This window comes from Chrysochloris asiatica, unplaced genomic scaffold (genome assembly GCF_000296735.1).
Source record: "Chrysochloris asiatica unplaced genomic scaffold, ChrAsi1.0 scaffold00004, whole genome shotgun sequence".
Taxonomy (NCBI): domain Eukaryota; kingdom Metazoa; phylum Chordata; class Mammalia; order Afrosoricida; family Chrysochloridae; genus Chrysochloris; species Chrysochloris asiatica.
This window is the reverse complement of record NW_006408522.1, coordinates 3,087,409-3,107,232: the sequence shown is the minus strand read 5'-3', so window position 1 is coordinate 3,107,232 and position 19,824 is coordinate 3,087,409. Positions and strand designations below refer to the sequence as shown.

General features: G+C 36.8%; 1 protein-coding gene across 2 annotated transcripts in view; it reads right to left on the bottom strand.

Annotated features, from left to right (window-relative positions):
- The window catches only part of DENND4A (DENN/MADD domain containing 4A), a 105,717-nt gene that overhangs the window by 13,185 nt on the left and 72,708 nt on the right, over window positions 1-19,824 (bottom strand). For both annotated transcript variants that reach the window (XM_006831519.1, XM_006831518.1), the window contains 7 exons: window positions 17,838-17,957; window positions 16,632-16,763; window positions 7,760-8,859; window positions 7,273-7,459; window positions 3,805-3,899; window positions 2,129-2,304; window positions 1,889-2,035 (listed from right to left, as the gene is read on the bottom strand). In XM_006831519.1, coding sequence (XP_006831582.1) covers window positions 1,889-2,035; window positions 2,129-2,304; window positions 3,805-3,899; window positions 7,273-7,459; window positions 7,760-8,859; window positions 16,632-16,763; window positions 17,838-17,957 — 1,957 coding nt within the window. The remainder of the gene's footprint in view (window positions 1-1,888; window positions 2,036-2,128; window positions 2,305-3,804; window positions 3,900-7,272; window positions 7,460-7,759; window positions 8,860-16,631; window positions 16,764-17,837; window positions 17,958-19,824) is intronic.

The window sequence follows — 19,824 nt, the reverse complement described above, 5'->3', positions numbered from 1 at the left end:
ACACACAAAACAACCTTGTTAGTATCTAGATTTACTTTATCTCATCTAGAAGAACCACATTTTTCTATTTCAAACATGAGCTGGATGGTGGTGGTGGTGGTGGTTTTGTGCCGTCGAGTCAGAACCGACTCATGGCGACCCTGTACAGGATTTCTGAGGCTGTAAATCTTTCCAGATGCAGAAAGCCTCATCCTTCTCCTGCAGAACAGCTGGTAGTTTTGAACTGCTGACCTTAAGGTTCACAGCCCGATTCATAACCACTATGCTACCAGAGCTCCTCAGGAGCTGGATATAACAACGTAAATCAAAGGAAAGATGCTACTTAGGTTACAGCCTGGTGTAGTGCTGTAGGTGTAAAGTTATAGGATAAGCACCAAAGTGCAAGGTCAGTTTGAACCGCAAGGTTGGCGGTTCAAACTAACCAGCTACTGTTCGGAAACCCTATAAGGGTCGCTATGAGTCGGAACTGACTCGATGGCACTTAACAACAAAAACAGGCTTCAGCTGAGAAACAGGTCCATTTTAAGTAGTTTCAGCATGTTAGCTTTCTTTCCTTTGTAGTCAATCTTAAATATGAACAATCTTAAATATTCAAGATTCACTTATTTATTGAAAATGTTTAGTGGACAACTTTTGTACAGGAGGAACCACACCTGACCCTATGGATACAAAGCAGAAAAAGCAGCATCTATTCCTTAAGGATGTCTCAGGCTGCTGGAAGAAACAGCCAAGGAGAGAGGTACAACAGAGATACGGTGAAAGAATGTATACAAACACAATTCCTGTTTAGCTGTCTAAGTCTCCAGGAAGCAAACTGGGGACATTATCATGCTGGTACTATGTAGGTGTTTTCTTTTGCCCATGAGCTGCTGATTCAGCTTTACCTGCCCAATCATATATGGTCTACCTGGCACTTTTTCAAAGTGGAGCTGATTTCTGCTTCTGTTTTAAGCATAGATTTACTTATGCTAGGCTTACTGCCTTTTCATGACTGGATTATTTTCTGCTTTGAATTTTTTATTGATACTGAATTATCAGTAATGAACATCATTCTGAAACCAAAAGATATTTTTTTGAGATAATAAGGATTTTAATACAAAAATTTGGGACACATATGTTCCAAATGAACTCTGTAGGATTGGTAGGGTGAGGCCTGCTTCTTCAGATTAATGCAGTTGTACAGGTCCATGACAAGTGGCAGTAGGTATTACAATTGGGACAATAGCTTCTTAAGAAACCTGAAAGGTTGAAAATGTTGATGGATAAATATATCCCATGGGTCACAAAAGGGTTAAGGAGCCCTGATGGCAGAGTGGTTAAAGTGCTTAAGTATTAACCAAAGGTCAGAGGATAGAACCCACCAGCTGCTTAGGCGAAGGAAAATGTGTCAGTCCGCTTCTGTGGAAATTTACAGCTTTGGAAACCCTGTGGGGCATTAATACTCTGTCCTACAGAGTTGCTATGCATTGGAATTGACTAGATGGTTGGCTTGTCTGGTATAAACTTTCAACAGCTCCAAATGTTTTCCTAGATTATTAAACACTGCTAACTAGAAAATTAAATATTCCAAAGCAGAAGTCAGTACTGACTTAATTTATGAAGATATGGAGATTAGGAAAAAATGGTCATTAGAAACTTCAGAATATTTACCTTTGAAATAGTAGCAAAAATTACCATGTATAAATGATACAGCTTAAACTGTGGGGATTCCTAAAGCATAAAATGTAACTGTTTATATTTTTAAGCATTTAGGTTATCAAACAATTTTAATGTTTTAATTAAGAGTAAGAATATAAGGTTATGAATGTTGTTATTTTGAAAATTAAATCTTAAATAGCCAATTTTTCTGTTATTGATAAAATGGATGAATCCACATAATTGTAACTACCTATTTAGAGCAAAGTTCCTTTGGACAGAGACAACAGATGTGTCAAGACCAGAGGCTGATGCTGAGATGCAAGACGGCCTTGTCTGACTTGATATGGAAGATGGAAAATGCAGATTTTCTGTAGATGAGCTGGACTTCAAGAAGTACCTGTCATACGAATCAAAGCAACTTTTTTTAGAAAAGAGATTCTAGGAAACATAATCCATAAACATGAAAAAAAAACAAACATAATTCGCTGACCTTCCAGGTCTTCTTAAATCTCTTATTTCTATATTCAGAAAGGGTAAGAAAAGACTGCCACAAAATGGACATGTGGTATTGAGATTTGAATCATCTGCTGTCCAGCCAGCCATGATTTCTTCATCATGGACAAGGCAGTCACAAGTTCGACACCGAGAGCAACTTGAGATGAGGACCTGCAGAAGAAAATAGCACTTTACAATCATGTAGCCAGTGCATGTTACGAATCTAAAACCATCTCAATTCATGAACTGACTGGAAACCTAAACCTCAGAGAGATTCATTTTTATACATAAAAATGATTACACTTAGCCCAGATTTCATAGCTACTTCAAAACATAACATAATCACCTTTCATAGCTATTTCAGCTAAATCTATTCCAAAGTTCATGCCTAAAAAGGAAACTTTCAGATTCAGGCAGTATTTTTTTCTATTGTACATTTATGGAAAAATAAACTCAGGTATTAATTTGTCAAAACAGGTAGCTGTAATAAGATCGACGCTATTCAAAGTGTAGTCACCCAGCCAATATTGGTCCACAAACTATTTTTTACAGGTTTGTGATGACATAAATAAATAAACTGATAGGAGGATTTGAAAACATTTGAAATAACTTGACATTGCTGCAACATCCAAGCATGTGTTCAATGTAATTTTACAAAAATACCAGCCATGGCAAACTGGAATTTTAAAAGAAACCAACCAACCATGGCCTGTCACTATGGGCAATTTTAGAAGCACTGCTGTAGATAACTGTAATAAACTACATTAATAAACTACAGACATTTCTGAAGCCACCAAAAGCTTTGTAAACTATATCAATGCTCACTTATTTTCAAGTGTGGTGTTGTAGGACAATGCACCGTACTACAAGGTCAGCAGTTCAAACTCACCAGCCGCCCCTCAGAAACCCTATACAGGGTTACTAGCAGTCAGAACTGACTCGAGGTACTTAACAACAACAAGCAAATTAACTTTCTCAGATTTATTCAAATTAGCATGAAATATCAATAACATTCACAAATACATTTGAAAGCAATTTCTTTTTATAGAAAAATCAGAGACTACTTTTAAAGTATAACTTCTTTACTGTGAGAGCACGGGCTATAGGAGCATACCCAGCAGATATGTACATCAGACACAAAGAATGAAAAACGTGATAGAAGTTAACTTCTTCCAAAGCCATTCTTTGTAGCCTCACTAAAAAAAGCTTGCTTGTGTAGAGAAAGCCTCATCTTTCTCCAGCAGAGCGACAGGTAGATTCAAACTGCTGACCTAGCAGTATGACCTGTGTAGTGGTTACCAGCATGTAAGGCTCCTAGACTACATGTAATGGGGATATGTATAAATGCTGAAAAAGAAAATGAATTTCTATATTGACAAAGCCTCAAAGTAAGCATGGAACTATTCTAACTGCAATAAAGTAGAATGTCTTTAATAATTTGAAATACTGGCTATCCAAAAATGGAATTTTAAATTTATTCAGCTGTGATATACATGCTGAGATTTTCAGATGTTCCAAATTGTACTCTGATTAAAGAAGCACCATCAGCAGTTAAAGAAGAATAGCTATCAACAAAAGTTAATCTTTATTACTGCCTGCTACCATAAATACTTAAGGAATATAAATTTTACAAAGCAGTCCACAAAGATGCTCTTGTTAGTAAAACTGTACCTCCATTGCATAGTTCTGGAAGATATTTGCATTACTCGTGTTACAGGAAGATGCCACTTCTGATTTCCCAGGTAAGGCAAACTTTGACAGGGATCCTGATAATTTTTAAAAAACAAGGAGCAAACCCACCAAAATTAATGAGAAAGTATATAAAAATATTTCATTTTCATAAATACACGGATAAATATCAACCTGCTTTATTCAAAATATTAATGGTACTTTAAAATAAAGAAAAAAAGGAAGAAAAAATGTTTTTCAATGTATGTATGTTATTTTTGAATGGTGGTGGTGGTGGTTATGTGTCGCGGAGTTGGTTCCGACTCATAGCGACTCTGTACAGGGTTTCCGAGGCTATAAATCTTTACAGGAGCAGACTGCCTCATTTTGCTCCTGCGGAACAGATGGTAGTTTCAAACTGCTGACCTTATGGTTCACAGCCTGATTCGTAACCACTACGTTAATTCTACTGGCCCCCATGTATGAGGTATATTCACAAAGCCTAAAATATTTACTAACAAATAATTCATTATCTAATATAAAAAGATGCTAAAAGTGGAGAAAATAGTGGAAAGGGGAGGAAGGACCAAGAACTGAAAAGTATGCAAAGGACAGTCCATAGAAAAAGTAATGCAAATGGTCCTTGAACATATACAAGGGGGCTTCAAAAATGGAATAGAAAGATAATGGAATTTTCCCATGAACTTTATGAATACCCCTCATAAAAAGATATTCCTAACTCATTTATAAAAGAAATAGAAGTTAAAACTAAGCTGAAATACATTTCTCACATATCAGACTCACAAAAATCTAAAAGTTTGCCAAGAGATTTTGTTAACAAGGCTATGGGGAAATAAGGACTCTCATATACTGCAGTGGGAATGCAAAACAGTACACCCCTGAGGAAGGGAACTTGGCAGCATCACTTCAAGGAAGAATCTGGAAGTATCTCCCAATGATATATTGGCAAAAACATAGTATGACATAGGTGTATTATAGCATTATTTATAATAGTTAAAAGACTGGAAAAATAACAAAAAAATGATAGCCAGGGAAACCCTATGGGACAGCTTTATTCTGTCACATGGAGTTGTTATGAGTTGAAAATCAACTTGACAGCACCTTAACAACAAACTTGTGATTGTGCTGTTGAGTCAATTCTGACTCACAGCACGTAGTATAGGGTTTCTGAGGAGTGGCTGGTGGATCTGAACCACAGACCTTGTGGTCAGCAGTCCAGTGCTTATACTCCAGCATCATGTCAGGACTCCAACAAACTTCACAAGAGGGAGAATTTTATGTCTTGGAAATACATGTGAGCAAAACCACAAAATGAAAGATAAGGCTTCATTCTTATTTGTTTCATTTGTTATTAATTTTAACTTTGGTGTAACAACTAGTGACATTACCAAAGGCAATCCATACATGAGTGGAATTTTAAAAAATCTGTGGAAAAATGCAATTAAAAGGAAATGGGATTTTTTCCCCAAATTTTGAAGCTCCCACATATAATTATAAAATATTTTCTTAAAGAATACATTTTTTAGTAAAGACATAGTTTCTGGGAAAAAAGTCCCATAAAACTATGATACATGCATACTATGATGAAGTATGCAGTTATAAAAATATATGACATGCCTATATGATGACATGGAATTACATAAATAACAGAACTGTATTGTTAAGTGAAAAAAGTAAGGGCTAGGAAAATATTTGGGAGTCCTGTTATGCGCTGCAGGATAATGCACTGGACTGCAAGGTCAATTCGAGCTGCAAGGTTGGAGGCTCAAACCTACCAGATGCTTCTCGGAAATCCTATACAGGGTCACTATATGTTGGAACCAACTCAATGGCTTAACAACTTAACAACAACAAGGACAGTATTTACAGTATGTTACCTTTTTTGGCTGAAAGCAGAGAATATCAGAAAGATGTTTACCTGTGCTTTATTGACTATGCAAAGGCTTTTGATTATGTGGATCATGACAAGCTATGGACAACATTGCGAAGTATGAGTATTCCAGAACACTTGTTTTGCTCATGAGCAATCTGTACATGGAACAAGAGGCAGTTGTTCAAACTGAACACAGGAACACTGAATGATTTAAAATTAAGAAAGGTGTGCGACAGGGTTGTATTCTTTCACCATACTTATTCAACCTGTATGCTGAGCAAATAATCTGAGAAGCTGGGTTCTATGAAGAAAAACGTGGCATCAGGATTGGAGGAAGACTCATTAACAACCTGCGATATGCAGATGATACAAGCTTTCTTGCTAAAAATGAAGAGGACCTAAAGCATTTACTGATGAAGAACAAAGAGCACAGCCTTTGGTATGGATTACATCTCAATGTAAAGAAAACAAAAATCCTCACCACTGGACCAATAAACAATATTATCATCAATGGAAATTGTCAAGGACTTCATTCTTCTTGGATCAACTATCAAAAAACTCATGAAAGCAGCAGTTAAGAAATCAAAAGACATATTGCGAAATCAAATGACATATTGCATTAAGCAAATCTGCTGCACAAGAACTTTTTAAAGTGTTAAAGAGCAAAGGTGTCAGCTTGAGGACTAAGGTGTGCCTGACCCAGGCCATGGTATTTTCAATAATCTCATATGCATGCGAAAGCTTGACAAAGGATAAGGAAGATCATAGAATAATTGATGCCTTTGAGTTATAGTGTTGGAGGAGAATATTGAAAGTGCCATAGGCTGCCAAAAGAACCAATAGATCTGTTTTTGAAGAAGTGCAGCCAGAGTGCTCCTTAGAGGCCAAGATGGTCAAACTTCGTCTCTCATATTCGGACATGTTGTCAGGAGGGACCAATCACTGGAGAAGGATATCATGTTTGGTAAGGTGAAGGGTCAGAGAAAAAGAGAAAGACCCCCAACGAGATGGATTGGCCAAGTGGCAGCATTGATGGGCTCAAGTGTGGCAACAGTAGTGAGGCTGGCTCAGGATCGGGCAGTGTTTTGTTCTGCTGTGCATAATGTCACTAATGAGTCAGGGCTAACTTGATGGCACCTAACAACAACAACAACCTTTTCAAGCTCACGAACTGCTCCTTGGAAACCCTATACAGGGTTGCTATGGGTGGGAACTGACTGGATGGCACTTTTCAACAACAATAACCTTTTGAGTATGAAGGCAAAGAGGAAATAGGAATACACATGCATGCACATACACACATACATGAACATCTGTCTATATATCTTTAAAGCAACGATGGAAAGCTAAACCAAAACCTAATAAAAAGTGGTTACCTGTAGGGGCACGAAGGAAACAGGGTGAGTGTGAGGAGCTGGGGATAGAAGCTAGGCTTGGCTCTACTGTTATGACTTTGGAGTCATGCAAATATTTTATATAGCAAAAAAAATCATAAAGTTAAAAAGCACAGGAAAAGTACTACAAATCAAAATAAGACTACAAATGAAATGCAAAGTGATGGAACTGTTAGGACAAACCTTCTAAAGAGGCAGAACTTTCCAGGCTTGTTCGGCTGAGATCGATTCCCTTAGTCCCTGGAGTGGCACTGATCTCTTGAGAAGCAGCTCCTTCCAACTCTTGGCAGACATCTTCATCTGTTAAAGAGGTAGATTCAGAATCCTGGGCTCCCACTGAAGAAAGACTGGTACGATCAGAACTTTGATCCTAAGAACATAATTATAAGCTTAATTTCTTTAATATTTAATGTTATTTAAAAAAGTCACTTCTAAAGCAGAGGAAACAGGGTCTTGTAAGTTTTGAATGGTCATTTAAGATGTAACTATATAAATAATTTCCTGATTTTTTTTTTTTTTTTCCTAACATAGATGTGTTTAAGGAGCATGGTTAAAGCAAATATCCTTGAAAGTAAGTGGCTTGTTTGGGGGGTTGGGTTTGGCACAGAGTATAGGGGAAGAGGGAATTTGAAAAGAAAAAATAGTAGCAGCAGATACCAACAAAACTTACCTTAGATGATGTGGTATACATGGTAAATCTTGAATACCATTTGCTTGCTTTCTCTGCAACTCCTTTTCCAGCAGTGAACATACTATTTCTTAGAACATCTAATTTAGGTACTAGTAGTGTATCTAAATTAAATGAAGGTGAAGAATGGGTTAATGTATCTTGAGATTCTTCCCTAAACGGGCAAGTAGGTGAGAAGGCTGGAGACGACCAGAGTCTATCCCTTGGTCGGTCATCATTTTTTGTGTAACTTTTAGATTTGGTAAGTCTTGTTGGCCTTGGAGAATTAGGAGGAAGACTGGATCTTCTGCCTGCCTTGATGAATGTTGGACTTTTCTTACTGGTTAATTTATCATCACATGCCCGTTGTAAATCAATGCTTGGTGTACGACTTGTCAAAGGGCTGCTCATATTATTCATATACATCACAATTTCTTCTGCTAAATCACGCTTAGTAGATGGTGTTGAAATGCTTTTGCTATCGTCTTCCTCCTCCTCCTCCTCTTCTTTTTGTTGCTGTTTAGTCTCAGCAACCAAAAGAGAGAGGGGATCAAATCCTGTTGCAACGTCAGTTTTTTCAGAAGGTTTCACTGAAAAGCTGCTGTTCATACGTTGAATCCTCTTGGGATTTTGTGCAGCAGTATATCTTGCTTTTGATCTATCTGGCTCATTGTCTAGGTCTTCTAAGTCAAAAATCACAGGAGACTCCACTTTATCTGTCAAAAAGCTAAAACCATCAAAAGGTGTATCATCATCACTAGATTCCTTTTCTAGACTATCTCTTTTTGACCTTAAAGGTGGCTTTCCAATAGCCAGAGTATTTGGTCTTGTGTTTTTCGTGACAACATTTGAAAGAATTTTTGCATCAGCTCCTAATTTTTCAACTATATCTCCAGGGTTTGCTTCCTGGTTAATTCTGTTGAGCATAATTCCCATTAATACTCCTCCACTAAGATTACGGTTTCTGCTTCCCCAGGCCATTTGTTGCTCCAAGTTAGGTTCATCATCACTTTTATGTCTTTTCCTGAAGCATCTATTTTCAATGTTTCCTGTTTCCTTTGTATCTTCAAAAGGTGATATTAATAGCAACTCAGGTGTGCTTTCTGGGGAAAAAAAAAGAAAGAAAAAAGTATTTTTAGCAATGAAAAATGTAACATGCAAATAGAAGTCATCTTAAGTATTTAAAATACTAGCAGTGAAAATGATAATAGTACGTATTCACTAAGTGCTATTACACAGATACTATTTGTTGTTGTTGTTAGGTGCCATTAATTCGGTACTGACTCATAGCGACCCTATCCACAACACAATGAAACACTACCCAATCCTGGGCCAATTTCACAATCGTTGCCAGGCTTAAGGCCATTGATGCTGCCATTTTGCCAATCAATCTTGCTGGGGTCTTCCTCTTTTTTTCTGACCCTCCACCTTACCAAACATGATCTCCTTCTCCAGCGACTGGTCCCTCCTGACAATGTATCTGATGTATGAGAGACGAAGTTTGGCCATCCTGACCTCATCAGAGCACTCTGGCTGCACTTCTTCCAACACAGATCTGTTTGCTCTTTTGGTAGCCCATGGCACTTTCAATATTCTCCAACACCATAAATGAAAAGCATCAATTCTTCTACGGTCTTCCTTATCCTTTGTCCAGCTTTCACATGCATATGAGGTTATTGAAAATACCATGGCTTGGGTCAGGCGCACCTTAGTCCTCAAGCTGACATCTTTGCTCTTCAACACTTTAAAAAGTTCTTGTGCAGCAGATTTTCCTAATGCAATATGTCGTTTGATTTCTTGACTGCTGCTTCCATGAGTGTTGATGGCTGATCCAAGAAGAATGAAGTCCTTGACAAATTCAATTTTTTCTCCGTTGATAAGAATGTTGTTGATTGGTCCAGTGGTGAGGATTTTTGTTTTCTTGACATTGAGATACAATCCATACTGAAGGCTGTGCTCTTTGATCTTTATCAGTAAGTATTTTAAGTCTTCTTCACTTTCAGCAAACAAGCTTGTACCATTTGCATATCTCAGGTTGTTAATAAGTCTTTCTCCATTCCTGATGCTATGTTTTTCTTCATAAAACCCAGCTTCTCAGATTATTTGCTCAGCATACAGGTTGAATAAGTACAGTGAAAGAATACAATGCTGTCACACACATTTTTAAATTTTAAACCATTCAGTGTTTCCATGTTCTATTTGAACAACTGCCTCTTGGTTCAGGTACAGATTCTCCATGAGCACAATTAAGTGTTCAGGAATACTCATACTTTGCAATGTTGTCCATAGCTTGTCATGATCCACACAATCGTAGTCAATAAAACACAGGCAAACATCTTTCTGATATTCTCTGCTTTCAGCCAAGATCCATTGGACATCAACAATGACATCCCTTGTTCCATGTCCTCTTCTAAATCCAGCTTGAACCTCTGGAAGTTCTCTATCAATGTATGCTTGCAGCCGTTTCTATATTACCTTTAGTAAAACTTTACTTGCATGGAATATCAAAGAGATTGTCTGATGATTTCCATATTCTGTTGGGTCACCTCTCTTTGGAATGGGCACAAATATGGATCTCTTCCAATCAGTTGGCCAGATAGCTGTCTTCCAAATTTCTTTGCATAGATGAGTGAGTGCCTCCAGTGCCACCTCACTATCTTGAAAGATTTTAATTTTAGTTCCATCAGTTCCTGGTGCCTTGTTCTTTGCTAATTCTTTCACTGCACCTTGGACTTCTTCCTTCAGTATCACTGGCTCTTGATCAAATGTACCTCTTGAAACAGTTGAACATCAATTATTCCCTTTTGGTACGGTGAGTCTATATTCTTTCCATCTTCTTTTTTTTTTTTTTAATTTAAGGTTTTTATTGTGGATTGAGTGAAAGTTTACAGGGCACATCATCAGTTTCACATTCAACAATTAATATAACTTGTTTCATTACTTTGATTATATTCCCCTCCATATACCATCAGTTAAAAGTATTTCTCTTTATCCACTTTAGCTTTTTTGAAAAACACACAAACAAAAAAACCCACTCAGGCATACATAATAAATTACATCTCCAAAGGGCACATTCTGCAAGTCCTGCTCCTGGCCACCAGTTCTTAGTCCTTCTCTTCTTAGTTGATGAATCTAGAGTCCTCAGCCGCTCCCCCTCTCCATGCCCCCATCTCTGCCTCCATCTCTGGCACTGCTGCTTCTCTGGATAAGGTTCCTTCCATCTTCTTTTGATGCTTTCTGCATCATTCAATAATCTGCCCAGAGAATCTTTCCATAATAAAAGTCAAGGCTTGAATTTTTTCTTCAGTTCCCCCAGCTTGAAATATGCTGAGCATGTTTTTCCTTTTTGGTTTTCTGACTCCAGATCTTTGCACATTTCACTGTAATATTTGACTTTGTCTTCTTGAGCTGATATTTGAAATTTTCTGTTCCGCTCTTGTACCTCCTCAATTCTCCCATTTGCTTTAGCATATCTACGCTGGAGAGCAAGTTTCAGTGTCTCTTCTGACATCCATTTTGATCTTTTCCTTCTTAATGACTTTTTGCTTTCTTTCTGTGTGATGTTCTTGATGTCATCCCACAACTCTTCTGGTCTTTAGTGTTTAATGTATCAAATCTGATTTTTTCAGATGATCTCTAAATTCAGGTGGGATATATTCAAGGTCATATTTTGGCTCTCATCGACTTGTTTTCATTTTCTTCAGCTTCAGTTTGAATTTGCATATGAGCAATTCATAGTCTGTTCCACTATCTGCCTCTGGCCTTGTTTTGACTGATGATATGGAGCTTTTCCATCGTATCTTTCCACAGATGTAGTCAATTTGATTTCTGTGTATTCCATCTGGTGAGGTCCATGTGTATAATTGTCTCTTATGCTGTCTAAAGAAGGTATTTGAAACAAACAAATCATTGATTTTGCAAAATTCTATCATGTGATCTTCAGCATCATTTCTATCACAAAGGCCATATTTTCCAACTACTGATCCTTCCTCTTTGTTCCCAACCTTGGCATTCCAATCATCAACAATTATCAACACATCTTGATTGAATGGATGATCAATTTCAGATTGAAGAAATTGGTAGACTTATTCTATTTCATCCTCACTGGTTTTAGTGGTGGGTGCCTAAATTTGAATAATTAACTGGCTTTCCCTGTAGGCACAGGGATATTATCCTATCATAGATAAGTGTTGTACCTCATGACTGATCTGGATATGTTCTTTTTGACAATGAATGCAACACCATTTCTCTTCAATTTGTCATTCCTGGCATAGTCAACCATGTGTTTGTCAGATCCAAAATGGCCAATACCAGTCCACTTCAGCTCACCAATGCCTAAGATTTGTTGTTTATGTGTTCCAAATTGGTCTCAACTCATAGTGACCCTGCACATTATTGACAATTTCCAATTTTCCTAGATTTATACTTTGTACATTCCATTTTCCAATTATTAATGGACGTTTACAGCTGTTTCTCTTCATTTTGAGTTGTGACCCATCAAAAAATTAAGATACCATGGGCTTTACTCCATTTGGGTCATCATGGTCAACTCTACTTTGAGGAGGCAGCTCTTTCCCAGTTACTACACTAGCAGCACTTTACATTAACTTTGTAAATGTCCCAACGTCCTTATGAGAAAAAAATCCGACACACAGAGAGCTTAACCTTGCCCAGTCCTTAAATGGCAGAACTGAGATTCAAATTCAAGTTTGACTGACTATAAAGTGTTTGCTCCTAGACACTATAATACATTGCTTTTATAAATGTATAAATTAAGATAATTTACTCTCATTATATTTAATAATAAGGAGTACTGGTATGCAATGGTTAAGCACTCGGCTGTTAACCAAAAGGTAATGGTTTGATCCCTACGCTATGTAGGAGAAAGATATGACAGCCTGTTTCCATAGCAATTTGCAGCCGTGGAAATCCTCTAGCGTACTTCTATTCTCTTCTAAAGGGTTGTCTGATGAGTCAGAATCTACTTGACAATGGGTTTGGTTTCAGAGTATTTAATAATAACAAATCTACATCACTAAACTGATTCAAGAAGACTTACCCCATTGTGGTTGTGTTAGATGATCTTGAGATTCTAAGTATTGGGGGAGAGGCAATGGAAAACCCCACAAAGCAAATTAATCCTAATTAAAAGGCAGTTATGATAACCTTATCCATAAATAAAAATTATTTTAAAAAACTTCAAATCCCTATGACTATATTATTATTGTGTGCTGTCAAATTGGTCCCAACTCATAGTGACCCTGTACAGGGTTTCCAAGAACATCTGGGGGTTCTTAACTGATGACCTTGCAGCTAGCAGTCCAGTGCTTATCCTACAGCACCACACCATGGCCCCAGTGACAATAGCGGTGACTAAATAATTTCACCTTTGCTTAACATAGTAGTTGCAAGCTTAGACTAGTCAAATGTTGTAAATGGTTAATTCCTACTAGAAACACTGTTGACTACTCTCTACCAAATACCTTAAGTAACAGAATTGATAATAAAGCAGGATCCTTTGATATGCTGTCTACAAGTAACACACGTGACACTCAAAGACAAACATAGATTAAACTGTAAAAGAAACAAATTTATCAAGCTAATGGCAATCAAAAATGAGGAGGAGTTGCAATATTAATCTCTGATAAAATAGACTTTATGGCAAAAACTAGCATAAGTGACAAGGAAGGACAATATTTTATGATTAAAGTGTGAGTTGAACCAGAGGACATAAACACAACAATTATCTATGTTCCCAATGAAAGAGCCTCAAAATACATAAATCAAACTCTAATAAAACTAAAGAAAGAAATAGATAACTCTCTAATAACAGTAGGGTGTGGTGCTGTGGGTTAATGCGCTGGACTACAAAGCCATTTGAACTGCAAGGGCGGCGGTTCAAGCTCACCAGCTGCTCTTGGAAACCCTATACAGGGTCAGTATGGGTCGGAATCGACTCGACAGCACTTAACAGCAACAACTGTCAAAAAAGGACAGAAGGACCAAAAAGAAACTCAACAAAGAGGAATTAAACAACATAATCAATCAATTTGATCCCATAGATTTATACAGAGCATTCAACTCAGTAACAGCACGATACACATTCTTTTCCAGTGCACATGGGAAGAGACTGTCTCTTCAACAAATGGTGCTGGCAAAACTTGAAACTCATTTGCAAGAGAATGAAAAAAGACCCATATCTTACACCATATATAAAAATAAACTCAACATGGATTAAAGACCTATGTAAAACCTAAAACTATAAAGATCATCAATGAAAAAATAGGGGAAAACTTAGGGGCTCTGATTAATGACATAAATACACTAGCTAACCTTGCAAAAACCATACAACCAGTAGAAGATAATGGCTGTTGCTGTTAGGTGCTATTTAGTCAGTTTCAATTCCTAGTGACCCTATGTACAACAGAATGAAACACTGTGGCATTCTCACAACTGTTACATTTAAGCCCATTGTTACTGCCACTGTGTCACTCCATCTCAGTGAGGGCATCTCATCTCTTCCTCTTTCTCACTGACCCTCTGCTTTACCGAGCATGATGTCCTTCTCCAGAGACTGGTCCTTCCTGACAACATGCCCAAAGTATGAGAGATGAAGTCTTGCCATCCTCACTTCTAAGGAGCATTCTAGCTATACTTCTCCAAAACAGATATGTTGATTCTTCTGGCTGTTCATGGTAGTTTAAATATTCTTCATCAACATCATAATCCAAATGCATTGATTCTTCTACAGTCTTCCTTATTCACTGTCCATATTTCACATGCACATGAGAAATATTATTTATGGCTTGGGTCAGGTACACTTTAATCCTCAAACTGGTATCTTTGCTCTTGAACACTTTAAAAGTGGTGTTTTACAGCAGATTTGCCTAATACATATGTTGTCTGATTTCTTGACAGCTACTTCCATAAGCATTAATTGTGGATTCATGCAAAATGAAGCTTTGATACCTTCAGTCTTTTCTTCATTTATCATGATGTTATTTAATGTTCTAGTTGTGAGGATTTTTGTTTTCTTTACATTGAGGTGCAATCCACATTGAAGCCTGCTGTCTTTGATCTTCATCAGTATATACTGCTTCACTTCCAGCAAGCAAGGTTATGTCATAAGCTTCCAGCATATTGCAAGTTAATGAGCCTTCCTCCAATCCTGATGTCATGTTCTTCTTCACCGAATCCAGATTCTCAGATCACTGCTCAGTATACAGATTGAATTAGTATGGTGAAAGGATACAACCTTTCCTGATTTTAAATCATTCAGGATTGATATGTTCTTTTTGAATGACTGTCTCATGGTTCTATATACAGACTCCGCACCAGCACAATTAAGTGTTCTAGGATTTCCATTCTTCAAATTGTTATCCAGAGCTTGTTATGATGCTCATAGTCAAATGCATTTACATAGTCAACAATGTGCAAGTAATCATCTTTTTTGGTTTTTTTTTTGCTTTTTAGCCAGGATCTATTTGACGTCAGCAATGATATCCCTCATTGCACATGCTCTTCTGAATTCAAGATAACGGTTAGGATAGACTAAATGGCTGTGAAGCAATCCTGTGATACAAATGATTTTTTTTTTCATGTTTTAAATTATAATAATTAACTAGAAAAAAATAGATGGTCATAGATTATATAATTTATTATTTTTTAAATAGCTACAGCAGGGGGCCACAAAGCTTTTCTGAAGAGTGCCATACAGTAAATATTTTAAGCTTAACAGGTCATATGGTTTCTGTCACAGTTATACAACTCTGCCATTGCAATGCAGAGGCACAGACAATATGCAAATATATGCATGGGGCTGTGTTCCAATAAAGCTTATGAACATTGAAATTTGAATTTTATATAATTTTCATATGCCACAAAGTATTCTTCTCCCCTACCCCCACCCTCAAGCTACTTAAAAAATCTAAAAACATTCTTAGCTCATGTGTCTACAAAAACAGGCTGTAAGCCCAATTTGGCCCTGGGTCACCTTTTGCCAACCCTTGATTAGAAGCAATATTGCTGTAGAAAAATGAAAAAAATATTGTTGCAGTAAGGCATTTAAACATGAAGATTCCAGCTTTGATAGTATAAATTCTTCAATATTTTCTGACTATAAAAATGACAAAAATTGATTTTTAGTGTAAAAATAATCATGTTAACACAAGAAAATCACAGTTTGCTCCCATTTAATTCCTCAAAAATGGTATGCTGAAAATTTGTGGACAAGCATTAATTCTGGATCCTAACCTTACTGTTACATTAACGAGTTGATAACCTAGGTGATTGCCCACCATCATTTTATAGCTAGTGATTCTCACCATTAAATCAGTGCTAATGGCCACTCTCACTAATCTCAGCATTGCTGTACTAATAAGTATGAAATGACAGGTAAAAAGCTTTTTGGAAAAAAATATTGGATCTTGTTATCTAAACTACTTGAAGGTCTGTCTTTTTGTCTCTGGAAAAACAGGAACAACATGAATACTAAGGAACCATATGCTTCATTTAACTATTGGCTCACTGTATCCTACCCTCAAAGTGATTAACAACCCTGTCCCTACTTTGCCATTCCAAGTAGTCTCAACAATTTGGATAGATGGCACCTAACAACAACAAAACTCAAAAGATACATATATATATAGATTGTAGGTTTGCCTCTATATTTGTTCAAATAAAAGTTTAAGTATGCTATAAAATATCAAATTCAAGCTACTCAGCTGTATACCAAAAGAGGTAGTACAAATGAAAATAATGTAAATAAACAACCCTACAGAATTAAGACTAAAAAAATATATATATATAAATCTTTACTAGAAATACAGATACAACCCATTAGTTTACATAACAGAGATAATACTATTTAACTCACCTGTACTTTCTCCTGATCTTTTATCAGCACTATTGTTACTTGTACCACTGAGGCGAACTATACTGGAAGAACTTTGATAATTGAGCTTAGTAAGGCAATCAGCACTTCCTTTTGTACTCTCACTCTCCGACACTGTTAAGATTAAAATGAAAATGTTAATAAAACGAAGTCTCTATGTATTGTAAGAAGAAAAAAAAAAGCTTTTAACTATACATATTTATGCATAAAAATAGGTAATAAGTTAAAGAAATACAAAACATTTCTATATCTATTTGTCAACCATAAATAAGTGGTGTCATTTACTTGAGGTCTCAAGCTGTGGATCAAATTATTAAAGTCCTGGTAATGCATATAGTCTAGGACATAAAGATCCTATGCTTACCAACCATACATGTTAAAAAGGGCAGCATATGTCCAGGGCTAAAGCCCTGGAGTGGTACTGTAACATAAGCACGAGACTGGTAACTAGGTCAGCAGTTCAGATCCACCCAGCCCTGTTCTTGGAAACCCAATACAGGTTTACTAAGTGTCAGACTAACTTGATAGCACACAACAACCAGGGTCAGAAGGTAGGAAGGGATATGCAAGAAGAACAAGCAGCTATGGTAAATGCAGGGAGGAAGTGGGAAGAGTGCTGCCACATTGTGGGGATTGCAATCAATGTCATGAATCAGAATGTGAATGAACTGTTGAAATGAAAACCAGTTTGCTCTGTAAACTTTCACCCAAATCACAACAAAAATTTAGAAAAAAGACACAATGTCTTAACTTTTATACAACACAATTATCCAAATTGGCTCCCAATGTCAGTGTTCATTTCTGTTAACTAACTTATAAAATTTAAGTTTTCCTCTTTGTTTGTGTAACAGTACTTTTGGAGGGAGAGGGAAGAGGACATCAGGTCACACTACATTAACAAACTTACTAAATAAAACTACTGGTAAACTTCAGAAAAGTGTCAATGTTTCAAGAAATACATAGCACTTACCCTAACATTCACTGACTGTAAGATTGCATTACCACTGAAAATACACATTTTAATAATGTGAAGCATCTGTATATTAAAATATTAGGTGGTCATGTAATGGGAGGAAAGAAAGAGTTATAGTGGAAAAGCAGGAAATAAACTAGTACTTTTATACTAAAGTCATTTGTATTTTCTGTAAATACAAGTTTGCAATTTTATATAGTACCAGTAATACCCACAGGAACTAGAATCACTCCCTTTGTTATCTTCCTTTTCTTCTAGAATGTCCTCAGTGGATGTATTCCCTCTTCTAACTTCATCTTTAGATAAAGAATTATATCCAAGATCAGACTGGCCACCTAGGAAAAAGAGAAACAAAGCTCTGTGTTGTTTATCATAGGTTTCTTCGGTGAGAGCAACTACAACCAGGAAAAGCACATTCGTGTTTGCATTTACTCATAGAAATGTTTCTGAATAATTTCCAGTTGAAAATATTGCTTTGTTAGACAACTCCCTATTTCTATTACTGCAAAATGAGATAATCTAAAAGTCATTTTTTTTTTTGCTCCATATTAGAGTAAATGAGAAGTCTTGGTGGTATACTGGGTTACACATTCGGCTGAATCCATCAGACGCTCCGCATGAGAAAGATACAGTTTTCTACTCCTATGAAGATTTATAGCCTATACAGGGTCGCTATGAGTTGGGACTGACTAAATGGCACACAACATTAGAGTCAAAAGTAACTATGTACACTCACACTGCAATGTACATTCCAAAAACCACAGACAAACCACACAGTCTTCATACAACTCCATGACCTTTCTGGGTTGAAGTCTGAGTTCCAACTAAGCTATGAAGAAGAGTAATCTGCAGAGAATTCAAACTAGAACATTCACACAGAGATCACTACAATTGAGTGTCTAAATGATTTTGCAAAACCAGTAAGTCTATTTAAATTTATTAATTTTTTTTGTTGTGTGCCATTGAGTCTGTTCCAACTCATAATTACACTGTATAGGGTTTTCAAGAGTGGCTGGTGGGTTTGAACTTCCGACCCTGGTGTTACCAGACCAACGCTTATCTTAGGGCTCAAATTATTGATAATCAATTTTCCTGAAAAGTCAATTGAAAAATTATTTAATGGCATGGTAAGTACAAATATGGGACTAGTGTGGTACTGCAGGATAATGCACTGGACCACAAAGTCAGTATGAACTGCAAGGTCTATAGTTTAAACTCACCAGCCGCTCCTTAGAAGCCCTATGCAGAACTGACTCGACAGTTCTTAACAACAACAACAATAAAGTACAAATATGGGAGTGCAATAAGTACTGGACTGCGAATCACAATGTCCAGTTCCAGCAGTCCAGCCACTCCACTGGAAAAAGATGAGGCTTTTTGCTCCAGGGAAGAATTTACAAAGTCTGGGCAACTCTATACAGGGTTGCTATGAGCTGGAACCAACTCTAGGGCACTTAAAAACAAAACAACAACAAAGTATAAATATATGGGAAAAACAAAACAAAATCCTAACACAATAAAGTTATTGTTAGAAAAGTAAAAATTACATCAATATAAGAAAACTTCAAAAACATTGTTTTGTTAAAGAGGCTATCATTTTCAGCAAATTGTTTTTACTGAATAAGCAACAAAGATAAATTCATTTATTTTTTTTAACTTTTTCTTGTGAATTGAGTGGAGGTTTACAAACAAGATCACCAGCTTTACATTCAACAAATCATACACTTTGTTTCATCTCAATGATTACAATCCCCTCCAAGTAACAGTTATCCTGCTTCCTCCTGGTGACTTCATTTGCATTCCATCTTCCTTCCCCTCTCAACTTTGTCCTTAGGAAAATGTTGCCCTTTTAATATGGAATGATTGACCATTCCATGGTGAGCATACTTTGCTAGTGCTGTTGTCCCTCCTTACAAACCCATCTACTGCTTGGTTGAAAATCATAGTTCTCTAAATTTTGGAGACATAAATTTTTTTTTTTTAATGTTTTATTGTGAATTATATGATAGTTTACATGGGGGAACTTTAGTTTTACATTCATTCCATTTTATATCATCCCACTGCCATGGTTCCAATCCCCTCCATGCATCATCAACCACCCAAAGGGTATATCCCAGAAACCCGCTCCACACACTTCCCCCCACCCTCACCTCCCCACCCCCCAGTTTTTGGCCCACAGTCCCTTTCCCTCTCTGAGTCCAA